The 15,637-nt window shown below is 37.2% G+C and overlaps 1 protein-coding gene and 1 long non-coding RNA gene across 2 annotated transcripts in view; one reads left to right on the top strand and one right to left on the bottom strand.

The window, feature by feature from the left end:
• EDNRA (endothelin receptor type A) overlaps nucleotides 1-15,637 on the top strand; it is a 59,396-nt gene that overhangs the window by 16,622 nt on the left and 27,137 nt on the right. Inside the window, exon 3 of the mRNA XM_042935355.1 lies at nucleotides 15,407-15,534. Within this exon, the coding sequence (XP_042791289.1) occupies nucleotides 15,407-15,534 (128 nt within the window). The remainder of the gene's footprint in view (nucleotides 1-15,406; nucleotides 15,535-15,637) is intronic.
• Nucleotides 8,519-15,466, bottom strand: LOC122217811. Its single transcript, XR_006201692.1, has 3 exons — nucleotides 15,386-15,466; nucleotides 14,691-14,765; nucleotides 8,519-8,958 (listed from the first exon to the last, which is right to left on the bottom strand). It is a non-coding gene; the product is annotated as an uncharacterized LOC122217811 (long non-coding RNA).

The following is a 15,637-nucleotide window of genomic DNA, read 5'->3' as shown; positions in this document are numbered from 1 at the left end:
TAAAAGGGATATTCCAGAGCTTCATGTGCAAGCACTGAGTGCTCACCATTTCTGCTTTCTCCTCATTCTCTGGCCCAGGGGTGGGTCTACGACCAGTGGGCCAAATCCAACCCAACACCTATTTTTGTAAATGAACTTTTATTGGAACACAGCCATACCCATTACTTAAGTAAATCATTTTGACAGACACCATATGGTCTGCAAAGCCTAAAATATTTCCTATCTGGTCATTTACAAAAACAGTTTATCAACCCCTGTGGCATCTCACTAACTACCCTGTTCCTGCCTTTCATCCCTGCCTCTCACTCTCCATTTTGTTCCATAGTAGGTCAAAGCTCAAAACCTGAACTTCAGAAATATTAATATGTCTTCATAACCTTTGATATTTTTAAGTGGCTTATGTCTCCAACTCCCCAAAAAGTAAATGGGCATAATCCCAGGAAATTAAAAAATTTTTTAAATGGTTTGTAACTGATCTTAAATAAATCACTTGATCTCTCAAGTCATTATTTTTGTACGAAATAATAATGAGGGACCCTAATCCCATGGAGTCCCCTTAGGCACAATGATGCATGGTAGGCTTGCTCCTGAAGTGACTACTAACATCAATTAGAAGAACACCCGGGGTGCCTGGGTGGCTTAGTCTGTTGAGCGTCCAACTCTTGATTTCGCCTCAGGTCATGATCCCAGGGTCTTGGAATAGAGCCCTGCAGTGAGCTCCATGCTGAGCATAGAACCTGCTTAAGATTCTCTCTCCCTCTTTGCCCCCACTCCTCTGCTCCTGCTCTCTCTCTCTAAAAGATAAATAAATAAATAAATAAATAAATAAATAAATAAATAAATAAAATCATTAAAAAAGAACAGGCAAGGGCTGTTATTGTCTCTTTGTCTCCCCCATTTAGTTATCACACATCAGAACTCTGGCCTCATTTAGGGTCTTGGTGACCAGGTATCCATGAAACCTATTGGATAAATCATGCATTTCTCATCAAAACTGAATAAGTTTTAAATTCTTTGTCATGATCTTAGAGATGTTCATTATCTTGTCTTTCAAATAATTAAGATCAGCACTAAACCAAGTGACCAGAGCTTTCAGCAATCATTCATGTTTCAGTTAGGAAAAAGAAGTAAAGAAGACTTTTGCATTTATTTTAGGGAAATATCATACAAAAAAAAAAAGAGGTACTCCCTAAAGATTTTAAAGACAAAAACTTTACATAACTTGAAATTATTGGATCATAAAATCACTGTATATTTATTTGGTATGCCACTTAAATTACATGGTCATATGTAATTTGCATACATACTTTAAAATAAACGAATGTTTTTATCTCTGTTCTATAAAATTCAAGGAATTTTTCTTTGATAATGGATGAAGGGCCATGTCATAGACAAAGGGGAAAGTGGAGAAAGGATAAGAAATACTCTGTGTTCCTTTTTTATACAGTGTGTGTGTGTGTGTGTGTGTGTGTGTGTGTGTGTCTGTGTGTGTGTCTGTGTGTGTGTGTGTGTGTGTAATTTTGTGGTACAGATATTCTCTGTATATATAGTCCTTTTCTCAATTGTTGGGGAAAAGAAGAAGATGCTACAGGGGATGGAGGAAAGAAGACAGAGATGGTGCTGGATGCATCCCTGGGACACAACTCTTAGACACTATGTAATTCATCAGGTAGACAGAAGACAGTTCATATATATTTAGGAAGGGAGGGAGAGGTAGAAGGAGGGATGGAGAGAAGCAGGGAGCATAGACTCTCAGAATGTTAGGAGTCAACATCTTTAGTTCTGACTGTGTGACCCAGAACACTGAGCTATTTACAATCTTACAGAGATACTAATTCAAACCGGTCTTGTGTTCAGGTTGATATAATAAAAGCAGCTCTCAGCTGATAGACCAGAGTCTATCTCTACTGTGGTTTTGAAATTTTTTACTTATTTGCAGTAACTCTAACTCTCATGAAATGATAAACATTTAAGTTTGTGGAAATGGTCCAGAAGAGAAAACTGGTACAGAATTGAAGACATCTAATAACATGTTATTTCTCTGCCAGGAATTTTGGATAAATGAATGAGTAGAGAAAAGTAAGTACCTTAGGGCTTAATGTTTATCATTCAATCCCTTTTTAGGTTCCTTGATCCTCAGTGCATCCCCTCATTCTGTTCAAACTATCTCTTCTCTGCTAAAGACAACCATGATCTATGACTAATGGTTAATTTGGAAAATTTCATGTTATGTATATTTTACCACAGGTAAAAACAATTTTGGGGGGACACCTGGGTGGCTCAGTTGGTTAAGCATGCGAATCTTGATTTCAGCCCAGGTCATGATCTCCCAGTTTGTGAGTTCGAGCCCCATGTCAGACTGTGCTGACAGCATGGAGCCTGCTTGGGATTCTCTCTCTCCCTCTCTCTCTCTGCCCCTCCCCTGCTTGTGCTATCTCTCTCAAAATAAATAAAGTTAAAAAAAAGTAATTTTTAAAAACTATGAACTTAAATGAAAATGTAAAAGTATAAAATTTTAGGGACAAAAAGAAAGAAAATCTTTGGGATCTAGGACTAGACAAAGCATTCTTAGACTGGATAGCAAAAGCACAATCTATAAAAGAAAGAATTGATAAATAGAACCTCCTCAAAACTTAAAACAGTTTCTCTACAAAGGACCCTCTTAAGAGGATGAAAAGAAACCTACAGACTAGGAGAAAATATTTGCAATCGCCAAGTCCAATAAAGGCTAGTATCTAGAATACATAGAAAACTCTCAAAAGTCAACAACAAAAAAATCCAAGTAGAAAATGGGGAAAAGATACAAATAGAAATTTTACTGAAGAGGACATATAAATGACCCAATAAACACATGAAAAGATGTTCAACATCATAAGCCATTAGGGCAATGCAAAATGGAAACCACAGTGAGCTATCACTACACACCTGTAAGAATGACTAAAATAAACATACATTGCTGGTGAGAATGAAAAATTGTAGAACCACTCTAGCAAAGAGTTTGGATGTTTATTATAAAACTAACCAGGGGCGCCTGGGTGGCTCAGTTGGTTAAGCATCTGACTTCAGCTCAGGTCATGATCTTGCATGTGTTCGAGCCCCGCATTGGGCTCTGTGCTGACAGCTCAGAGCCTGGGGCCTGCTTTGGATTCTGTGTCTCCCTCTCTCGTTGCCCCTCCCCCCACGTTTCTCTCTCTCCCTCTCTCTCTCTCTCTCTCTTAAAAAAATAAAATAAACATTAAAAAATTAAAAAAAGAAAAACTAACCATGCAATTACTGTCAGACTTAGCAGTTGCACTCTTGGGCATTTATTCCAAAGAAATGAAAATTACATTCATGCAAAAACCTGTTCATGCATGTTTATAGTGATTTATTTGTAATACCCAGAATCCAGAAACAACTCAGATGTTCTACAGTGGGTGAGTGGTTAAATAAACTATGGTACATCCATTTCATGCAATACTGCTCAAGATTAAAAAGGAACAAGCTATTGATATATATATATATAATAATTTGGATGAACAATTTTGGATGCTGAGTGAAAAAGCCAATCGCAAATGATTATGTATTATATGATTTCTTTTATAAAACATTCTTGAAATGACAGAGTTATACAGATTGAGGACAGATAAATGGTTACCAGGGATTAGGAATGGGAAAGGGAGGGGAGGTAAGTGTGGTTCTAAGAGGACATCATAAAGGATCCTTGTGGTGAAGGACCTGTTCTATATCTTGACTGGTGGTGGATACACAAACCTACACATGTCATAAAATTGCATAGAACTAAATACAAATGAGTAACGTTGGAGGGATATGAATAATATTGCTGGATCATATTAATATAAAAAAATGATTGTACCAGTTTACAGTCCCATCAGCATTACATGACAGTTCCAATTTCTCCACATGCTCACCAGCACTTATTATGGGTCTTTTTAATTATAGCCATTCTAATGATGCATGGTGGTCTCTCATTGTGGTTTTAATTTCTGTTTCCCGAATAGACTAAGGATGTTCAGTATTTTTCATTTTCATGTTCTTATCTATTTTTATATCTACTTTGGTGAACTGTCTATTTAAATCTCTTATACTTTTTAATTTTTGTTAGTCTTTATATTTTTTAGTTGTAGGAGTTTTTTTATATATTCTAGACAGAAGTCCTTCATCAGATACATGATTTGCAAATAGTTTTCTCACTCTGTGGCTTTTCTTTTCATTTTCTTAATGGTGTCTTTTGAGGAGCAAAAATTTTTAATTTTGACTAAATACAATTTATCAAACTTTTATGGATCACGTTTCTGGTGTCATATCTACAAAATCTTTGCCTAAGCCAAGGTCACCAAATAAATTCTCCAGTGTTTTTCTCTAACAGTTTTATAGTATTAGCTTTTGACATTTAGATCTTTGATCACAGTTTTTGCGTAGGATATGAGGTAAGCATCTAAGTTCATTTTTTTGCACAGGCATATCCAATTGTTCCAACACCATTTTTGAAAACCCTCTAGTCATTGAATTGCCTTGACACCTTTGTCAAAACTCAGTTGATGATCAATGTTAAGAGTTTATTTCTGGACTTTCTTTTCTGTTCCAATGACTTCTGTGTCTATTGTTTAGCCAGTACCATCCTGTCTTGATTAACAATAGTTTATAGTAAGTTTTTAAACACATATTGTAAGTCCTACTTTGTTCTTTCATTTCAACATTGTTTTAATTTTTCTAGATTCTTTACATTTATATATAAATTTTAAGATAAACTTTTTCACTTCCTTCAATTTAGATAGGGATTATATGGACATTTTAAATGAATTTGGAGAAAATTGCCATCTTCACAAAATTGATTCTTCCAATCCATAAACATGTATTTTAGATCTTTGATTTCTCCAATATTTTGTAGCTTTCAGTACATGTCGTACACTTCTTTTGTAAAATTTATTCCTAATTTTGACACTACTTTGAATGAAGTTGTCTCTTAATTTCATTTTTGGATTTTTGGATTTTTCAGAGCTGGAATATTGAAATGCAACTGGTGTTTGTATATTGCTCTTGTATCTTGTGACCCCGCTGAACCCCTCACCATTACTCTTGCAGCAGCAATTTTTTTTGTTGCTAGTGTGTGATGGTGAAAAATACAATGACTATTAAAACAGTTTGGTGCCATTGTCTCTATTTGTGCTAAGGGAACAAGCAGCTTTACCCACCATTGCTTTTGTACCAACAAGGCAAAAGGCAGTAATCTGCTAGTGTTCTCTTGATCTTACAAAGGTTCTCAGGGATCCTCAGGAGTTGCAGACAACACTTAAAAGAACCACTGATATAGATGATCTCCAAGAACCTGTCCTGAGTCTGAAATTATAGAACTTTAAAAATCTAAGATAATGTTGTTTACCAAACTTGTCTTAATAACATTTGATTAAATAGAACTACCCTACAACCCAGCAATTGCACTACTAGGTATTTATCCAAAGGATACAGGAGTGCTGATTCAAAGGGGCACATGCACCCCAATGTTTATAGCAGCAGTATTGACAACAGCCGAAGTATGGAAAGAAAGAGCCCAAATGTCCATCAAGTGATGAATGGATAAAGAAGATGTGGTATATATATATATATATATATATATATATATATATATATATATATATATTACTCAGCAATCAAAAAGAATGAAATCTTGGCATTTGCAACAACATGGATGGAACTGAAGTTCCAGCTAAATAAGTCATTCAGAGAAAGACAAATATCATGTAATTTCACTCACACATAGAATTTCAGATACAAAACAGATGAACGTAAGAGAAGGGAAGCAAAAATAAAAACAAGGAGAGGAACAAAGCATAAGAGGCTCTTAAATACAGAGAACAAACTGAGGGTTGCTGGCCGGGTGTTGGGTGGGGGAATGGGCTAAATGTGTGATGGGCATTGAGGAGGGCACTTGTTGGGATGAGCACTGGGTGTTAATATGTAAGTGATGAATCACTAAATTCTATTCCTGAAATCATTATTACACTATATGTTAACCACCTTGGATTTAAATTTAAAAAATCATAAGAGAAAAATTTAAAAATAGCATTCGATTAAATGGCTGGTTTTCATGACAGTTAATATTCTTTAGACAAGTATAAGCATCTCTAAGTAATCAAGTCTAGAAAAGGAATCTTGATGTCACTGTAGGCTAATTACATTAGATTCCAAATTTATATGTTTTCTGTTCTAGGTAGCACTAAAAATAAACAAAATGCTTACACTAGAGATACAGCACATATCAAATATCAAGATTAGAAGCAAAACTAGCTTATAATCTATTGGTCTTGACTAGTACAACCTAATGTTATATCATTTCCAACTAACTATAAGTAAGACAAAATAATAATCAAACTCATTTTCAAAACTTTTTTAAAAGCCCTAATTTTATACTACTATTTATAACAGACCCTTGACTGGAAGCTTAAAATAGCTACTTGCCTACTATTTTTTCCTGCATTTTATATATAGTCAGGATTATATTTAAAATATGATGCTTATAGCTCACTGACAAGTGTACTGTATATTTTAGCTTTTCCCTAGAGAGTAATAAAGTATTGTTGATTCATTCAAGGTAAATAAATAGTTTCAATGCTTCAATCTATGGGATTCCACAGGGTTTGACATCCTTAATCCTTTTGGATAGAAAAAAAAAAGGCAAAAGGACTAAAACAGTTTGATTGGAAAAATAAAAGAGAATTTGGAAAAAATATGTAAAATGAAGGGAAAGATTAAGCTAAGATTAGGGATAAATTGAGTTGATAATAGTTTTGGAGAAACCAGTTATATATGGAGTTTTGATGTGAAAAAAAAAATCACACAATTTCTGAGCAGGCAGAGAATTTAGAGATAAGAAATGTTGCACCAGAACTAGATTATTCAGCAGAGGAGGGAAGCAAGCCCAAAGATTTCTGACAGGGCTGAAGCTGGAAGTCAGGATTTCCAACTTCCCCTTTAGGATGTTCCATTCTTCTCTCTTCCCATTAAATATGACTTTTACGGTTTTAATACTCTCTATACCACACGTAGCACTTCCCAGAAGACAGCCAAGCTTCTAAAACTTTAATGGCAAATTGTTAAAATGCATGTCATTCGTATGTGAAGTATTATTACATGACTGGTAATTCGGACATCTTAGGTATGTCTTCCTCTTTCACTTTATGTGTCAGCTACTGGAAATCTTGAAGTTTTATTGTCTAATGAATTTCTGTTATTAAATATTTAAAATCACCTGAACCTCTTGTACTGTAACATGTCAGCTTCAGCATCAACTTTTTTCCTCCCAAAGACACAAGAGTACCATTTCTTCATGCTGCATACCGTACATTAGGTGGGCCATTGTTTCCGTCTACACATAGGATAATTTCTTATGACCACATGTCATACTTTACAATGAAGAACTAACTCCAGTGCTTAAGATTTTGAAGAAATCATGAATGACATGAAATCATTAAATAAGCTGCATGCCTTCAAATATGCTATTGGTTTTCCCTTTTTCCTACTTATCACCAATTCTTGATAAGTCTTTTGTAGCTACTCCCTAAATCTGTATGTGGAGATCTCTACCAGTTTGTTTTGTTTTGCTTTGTTCTGCTTTGGTTTTGCCTGCAGCTTTCTTTTAAACAAGTACCGGCATGTACTTGCATAGAGACTGCTGATTAAAAGAAATAATAAAACATTTTCATTAGGTTTTGTGCCTTGTTTTGTGTCCAGGTCAGAGCACTTATGGGCTATAATTAACTATGCTTGCACTTTGTTACAAGAAAATGTAAGTCTCCACTCATAACACATGTGTGAAATCTTTTCTCCAGTCAGGAAAAGCTAGGGATCATTTTTTCCAACATAAATCTTCTCTCTGTTATGAATTAAATCTTAAAGTGTTGGCACGTATATTTGGCACTAACGTGTGTACTTTTGATATTGAGTCCTTCTAATGTTCCTCCTTTAAAGAATTTTAATTCTTCTCCATCATTCTCCATAATTATCCTTTGGCTTTACCCATGCAAAATGAGTAGAAGTCTCAAGGCCCCTGCTTCTAGACTGGTATCCTTACAGCAAACAGAGTTATTCAAAAGAGACATTTCTTTTCATTCCAACCTCCAGGTAACTGAGGCTGTTGAGGATAGGAAGCCCATGTCTTGGGGGAACCATCTTTCTTCTAAGGAAAAACCTTCGTGACTTTGGAACTCTGGTTTCAAAAAGCATTTTTCCTCTTCCCCGCCCCCACCCTCCTCCACCTGGTTGTTGTTAACAGCTATGTATCTCAGATTCTAAAAAAGTTATGACTTCAGCAAAAACGGAAACACTGAATATTCAACAGTGTAAGATACAGACAGCGAGGAGTAGCAACAATCCCATGTTTCCCATGGAAGTGCAGAATAGTGGGAACAGTCTCTCATGGGAACTAACATTTATGATCTGTGACAGGCCAGGCCCTGTTCTAAGTGCTTTGTGTGGATTAGTTCATTTCATACTCACATGCACCACATGGCATAGATTCTCTTTTCATGTCCAGTTTTCTCTGAGGCCACAGTTAACTTGTCTAAATTATGCCAGGCTCGGGTTCCAGAGCCTGTTTTCTCTGTCATGGTGCCGTACCACCATCTCCTTCTGTTGAGCTCCCACAGAACGTTGCTTACAGCTCCTTTAGGAACTATTATGTCTGTTCATCTTCCAGGTAATAATTTCCTTGAGAATGAGGTCTTTTGAGCTTGTGTCATCTTCCAGCACTCTGCAGCTGGTGACCTGGATGATCCTTCTTCACATTCTCGTGGAAAAACAGGACAAAACGTAGAGACTGATAATGATAGGCCGTGCAAATATCTCACATTTCCAGATACTTACTTCTGCTAATCCCTCTGTATGGATCATCTCTTCTGTTGCCCACAGTAATCCCCTGACATAGCTGCCATCACTGTCTTCATTTTCTAGAGGAAGGAACTGAGAAGCAGTGAAGTTAATCAACATGTCAACATCACACAGGAACATAGCAGAGGCTTAAGTCCAAGGAGAGCTTCAGGGCCCACACTCTTAACTGCTCTGCCAAGCCGCTTGCTTTAATTAGAAGTGCTTCTCCATCCCCCTTGGTCACTGAGGGCACCCAGCACCAGAATTGAGAACATTTATGGAGTTGCTGCTATGCTCTGCATTTGTCATACGCTTCAAGTTTGGGGCTGGTCAGGAGGCAAGAGGAGCCTGTCAAAGGAATATGTGTATGGATAGAGCAGAGGCCATGGATTTTACTTCATTTATCTATGTGAAAACTCTGCCTCAACCCTGAAGCAATTAAAACATAAAGGAAAAGAAAACTCCATGCTCAGTCATGCAGTGATTTATTTTATTGCATCTGATTTGAGATTTGCAACAGAGAGCATGTTTTCATTAAAGACCTTTCCTGGGCATCACAGGCATTATAATTAACTCAGTCTGTGCTATTGGAAGATATTCTTGTTTACTACAGATTCAGCTATTCAACTTCTGCATCCCAGCCCCTCCCCCAGCAAGAAAGAAAACCGTAGGACCTCACGTTTTCAACACTGGTACCTGGTCCATCGTGTTCAATTCCAAGTGACACTACAATAATTCATGTTGAGGAGAGGAGAATATTTAATTTGATATTTTCAGCTACAATAGACTGTGTTCATAAATCCCTCGCTCCTGTCTAGAATGGGTGGAGTGGTGTGAAGGGAGGAAAAGTATCCCTCAGCCGCACCGGATGGGCTGGAAGGAAAATTAGCACACAGAACAATGTGCCCCTGGTTTTATTTATCCCATTATTAAGAAGCCATGACAATAACAAAAGTAATGTCCAAGTAATAGCATTAAATGGCAGGAGATAACATCAGGAATAGATAAAGAGGGGTAAATTCATTTCTGTTATCCTTGTTTTCATTAAGTTGTGCATAAATGGGACATTTCCATGTATGATTACAAATTACAGCAGTCCAAAGTAACTAATGTTTATGTAGTGCAGATTCAGTTTCAGAATTCTTTCACATGTATTGTTCTTATTGAGCCTCCGAGATGGTCATCATATCATTGTTGGAGGAATGCGAACCACCCCATTTAACAAATACAGAAATGAGACTTAAAGGGGTTTACCCAAGGTCACACAGGAAGAGGTAGATCTCAGACTTGAACCTGAGTCTTCTGAGTTCACAACCTAAGTTGAATTTAGGGGAAAAACAGCCTTTTTCGGTAGCGCCAAGCTGATGAGGTCTGAAACATTAGGCTACAACATGAGGGTCTTGCATAACAGTCAAGCCACCTGGTACTGAACTGTACTTTTACGTACTGATGCCTTTAGGGACTACTGGGGTGAAGGAGCAATGGGATGCTGTCCCTAAACTACTGTGATTTTTTAATTTTGTATGTTTATGTTATAAACTATTTCTGCTCCTCCCCTATCTGGCTGTCAGCTGTCAGTTTTTGTTGATCACCGTGCTTCTAGAGCAGTGGTTCCCCAAGTTTGGTTGATGGAACAGCACTATCAGCATCACCTAGGAACTCATGAGCAATGCAAATGCTAGGTATCAACTGTACTTCAATAAAAAAATAAAAGAAATAAAATAATAAAAAAAAGAAACATAAATTCTCAGGCCTCATCTCAGACCTACTGAATCAAAAAGCTCTGGGAATAGAGCCCAGCAATCTGGTTTAACGAGCCCTCCAGGTAATTCTGATGCTTTGAAAGCTTGAGAACCACTACACTAAGCAATGATTCTCAAACTTGGCTGTACATTGGAATCACCTGGGAGCTTTAAAAACTACTGAGGCTTGTGTCCCAACCCCAAAGATTCTGGCTTATTGGTCTATAATATGGTTTTCAACCTCAGCACTATAGGCATTGCGTGCTGGATAATGATTCACTGGGGAGGCCTATTCTCTACCAGCTAGATGTTAGTAGCCTCTGTCCTCCAACACAATTGTAATTACCAAAAATGTCTCCAGAAATTGCCAAATGTCCTCTGGGGGCCAAATTGCCTCAAGATGAGAAGTACTAGTCTAGGGGCATGGCCCAAGTACTGGGATTCTTAAAAGCTCCCTAAATCATTCTAATGTACAGGCAAGACTGAGAACTATTACTCTGGAGAGTTCCCAGTAGTGAGGAGCTCTGGATGTGCACTGGACTAAGGAACTATAAAAGCTAAACTTTATAGCATTGAGTATAAAGAAAGAATAAATCAACCTGCAGTGAAGAGTCCAGCAGTTTGCCTGTAAGTAAAGTACATGAGCTCTAGGGCATAAATTTCACGTCAACCAATGGGCTTCTTACATTTTCGCTAACTTTCTGTTTGTTATGTTCCAGAAAACTGACATAAACAGGTACATTGCACATAACTAAAACATCCCAACACAGTAGACGTTGCTTTGTACTAAATATAGTGGTGGACAGAGATCCTGCTTTTGGATCTAGTCGTTCTAAAAACAGGGTGCTTATGAGCATACCTTGTGGTACAAGTCCTTAGGTAAATCTGGTTTTGACAGGCTAAAAATGCAGCCTGTCAATTTTATATTGACTTTGACATAATCCAAATCAACCACACACATACATACATATACATTCATATTCAATGTATACATTCTTTTCTGCCATTTTAGAGGTATTTGAGTTTTCAGGTGATGATCAGGGACTTTAACAACATATATTTCAACTGTAGAAAATCCCCCAGGCTAGAATCAAGGAAAGGATCCTTCAGTAAAATCCATACCCAGCAGATTGCCCTCTGCTCCTTCAGCGATTGTTCTGTGGTGTTCCTCTGTATCCCCTTGAGAATGAGATTAGACCATGGACACACATCATGTTCAAGTGTCTGCTCTGTGGCTCTTATCAGGCTGGATAGTCTCATCACAGCCCAGACTGAGAGGTCTCCAAGCACAGAGTTTCTGACAGCTCCTGTTTAACCTGAAGTCTTAAATAAAACAGTATTCTCCCACTTCCTCAAACAACTCATTCACAGGTGTGTGGTTTCTTTCAACGTGAGGAATGGAAATACTACACTGGGATGCTGATAAACAACTTTTAAGTAGAAAGTAAATTACAAGATGGATGTATTTTCAGGGCAAAAGTGGTACTAATTTCAAAATATGAAAATATTGGCTTCAGTTAATGAGTTGGGCTTATTAATTCATTCAACACCTACTATGTGCTAGGACCTGTGTGATGTCCTTGGAAGTTATAAATATGAGGGTTACATAATAGCATAGGCCCTTATATGGCAAAAATAAGCTATGACTGCCCCAAGGTGCCCAGTTAACCCTTGAACCAATCTAACTTGTCTGTCAGACTAGTTTGGTTTTTCTTTCAATGAAGTGATAGTAGCTTGTTAACATTAATGAAATCAACCAGTTCTTTTGCTCTATAAGATTTATCTTATACAGTTGCCTATCTTTTCCTATCCTAGTCTAAATTCTTTCATGGATATGCTTTTAAAAATCCAAACCTTTTAATTAGACAATAGAACTGCTTACCAGAAAAGTAGGCAAAAAAGATCATAAAAGACTGTTAAAAGGTATTATTTCCATATGTTCCCACTTTGTTTTTAAGGGCATAAGAAGTTTTCTGGAAGAAAACACACTTAACAATTAACAATGGATGCCTTTGGGCAGGGATTTTAGGGGCCTTGATTTTAAGGGAGACTTGCTTTTCATTACATGTTTTTATACAGCTTTTTACCATTTTAAATCTTGTGTTTTTAATTTTAAATGCTAGTAAATAACAGAAAGGATGCATTCCCAGCAGTCTTTCAGAAGTTCCAAAATATTTCTTCTAAATAAGAGAAAAATAGGTGAGCTACACTCTATGCCTCTTTGATTCCCTCTTTTTTTTCTTTTTTTGTATATGCTTTATTGCTAAAACAGAGTGATCTGAGACTTGGAATGTAAAATTACCCCCACACTAGTTCCATGAAGAAAGAGATTAATAAACAGAACCTGTTTGAGATTGGGTAGTTAATGGGGGCCTCTTTGAGGAAGCCACCTTTAATCAGAAAAGGAAGAAGTTGCCGCAGGCAGTGGCCTAATTTCCCCTGGCTACATTAGGACAGTTACTTTCCATACATTCTCTCAGAATTAAGTGGATATAGGTTTTAGAAGTCTCCCTGTGATTGTCCGGAAATTTCCTCCAACGATTTCTTTCATTTCCCTTTGTCTTTAATTCCCAAGAAGAATCAAGTTCCACTCCAGGAGAAAAGAAAAGATGACAACATACATAACAAAGCATCTCCTTATGTCAAAGAAAGACAATTCTATGATCTCTTTGGTGCCCACCAATTCTATAGTATCTTTCCCTTCAGTCCTTCCTCTATATCTACCCCCATCTGGCAAGCATGAAAAAGGAAAAAACTCAAGGGCCAGAAAGAATACATGCTCAGTTGTGTTTTTTTCTGTATCATTTTTCTTAGCACTTGTCATTTATTCCCTCACAGGACCTCAGAGTCTCCCTTGTTAAGCAAGAATCATCCTTTTCTCTGATTATTGGATGTGTGAATTGGGAAATCCATCTATGTGGATTTCAGGATCCTCTGTTTCTGAAATGAACCAACTGTAACAGCTAAATTACTCCAAAGCATATCCTATAACAATCCCTACACATTTCATTTACATCTCTGTAATACTTCAGTGGAGAATTACACTTGTAGGACAAAATACTAAACTCTCTATAAAAAGTAGTTTTCAGGTTTTCTTTTCTTTATAGGGGAAGAGTCATCTCAGAAATAGTGTTTTGTGTCTTGCATCAGCATTAACAACCAGCAGTCAGCAATGGTATAATATTTGTTAGCTTCATGAAAACTGTCAGAGTTTAGGGCAATGTTTCTGTGAAGAGCCCATCAATTGTTCTTGGACAAAAAGTTTATGTGGAAATTCTAAGAAGACACCCACCAAGACTGATCAGAATGCAAGGAAAAAGAGATGAGAGGCAAAATTGGATTAAGGACAAGGTCCTTTCAACAAACTATTCAAAAGAAAAGGAAATGTGTTTTAAGTGTTTAAGAGAGAATTTCTGGAATAAGTCATACAAGGTCTTAGCCATAAAAATAGGATTTTAGGGGTGCCTCGGTGGCTCAGTCTGTTGAGTGTCCTACTGTCACTTTCAATTCAGGTCATGATCCCAGGGTCAGGAGATCAAGCTCTGTGTCTGGCTCTGTGCTGAGTGTGGAGCCTGCTTGCGATTCTCTCTCTCCCCCTGCCCCTCCCCCGCACTTATGCTTGCGTGCATGTGCTCTTGAAGAAGAAGAAGAAGAAGAAGAAGGGGAAGAAGATTTTAGAGTGCCCTATATTACTAAATTCAAAATGAGTATCATGTTAATGGCCACATTGACCATGAAATTAAGCCTTACATAGTCTTTTAGAAATGACAGAACAGAAATTCAAAGCTCAACTCAGAGTTACTAAGGCAATAGGTACTTTGCAAAAAAAAGAGAAAAAAGCCCCATTTATCAAGTTAGTAGGATAGTGTTTCCTAATGAGTGGAGTAGGTTTCAATTCTGAGTTACTAAGCAAAAATTAGAAGGGAAATCAATACCATTTTTACTCTTGAAAAGACATCAAGTATTCAGCAGGGACTTCCCTTTTAGGTAGCTGAGCTATTATTCAAGCCCATGCTTTGGGTATAATGCCTAATTAGATAAATATCAGCAACTCACAGGGGACTTTATATTATTGCTACTTACCGCAGCCACTAGAGGGTATCCATCCTTTCCTTCCAACAAAGGTTTTAAATTGTCAACATAGAAGAATAGATTTGCCTGCAAATGCCACAAACAGATCACAGTAACCACCTTTCTCCATATGATAAAGGGAAGTTTAAGCCTAAATAAAGAAAGGCCACTTGTGACACACTTAGTCAAACAGAATCAGCCCTGTAAGCTAAATTCAAAATGACTTTAGGGTGTTAACCAGCTAACAAGTCAGTGCATCCTAAACCACTTCCTTCTCCCAGGATTCTCCATAACCTCGCATTCAGAGCCTTTGTGCTTGTCTGGAGATAACATAATCTTCCAGCGCTGCTACTTGAAAACAAGCTTTACTCACGGTTTAATAAAAATAGGTAAGAAATGACTGCCTGCTTCTCATTCAAGCTGTCACCCAAACCCTAACCTTTTGCTACTCTTTGAAAAGTAGGCAGTATGACTACTTCACATAAGATCAAAGGTTCATCTCTTCTATTATTGTATTTATCATTCTCAACATTTTCCCAGATAAAAAAAAATGCTACAGCTTTAAAATATATTTTTTTAATGATAATAATACTCTACCGCTGCCATGCTAACTGGAAAGCATAATGAATAATGAAATTTAGAAGTTTGGAAGATCATTAGATATCTATGTATTCCATGTATTCCATGCCAGCTCTGTCATTTCTTACCGTGGTGTCTCCTTTTTTCAGCTGCTGGCTGGGCGCTGGCCTTTTGATCACAATGACTTTGGCGTATTTCTTTGCAAGCTGTTCCCCTTTTTGCAGAAGTCCTCGGTGGGGATCACCGTCCTCAATCTCTGCGCTCTCAGTGTTGACAGGTAATGTGGTTCTTGCCCTCTACTCTTGTTACATTTAGAAAAACATTTTCTCAAAAAGAAGACAAAAAGCCTTGAGAGTTGGTGGTCAGGACAGTTGTTAATT

This window comes from Panthera leo, chromosome B1 (assembly GCF_018350215.1).
Source record: "Panthera leo isolate Ple1 chromosome B1, P.leo_Ple1_pat1.1, whole genome shotgun sequence".
Lineage (NCBI taxonomy): Eukaryota > Metazoa > Chordata > Mammalia > Carnivora > Felidae > Panthera > Panthera leo.
Note: the sequence above shows the minus strand (reverse complement) of the source record. Positions and strands in the feature narration are given on the sequence as shown.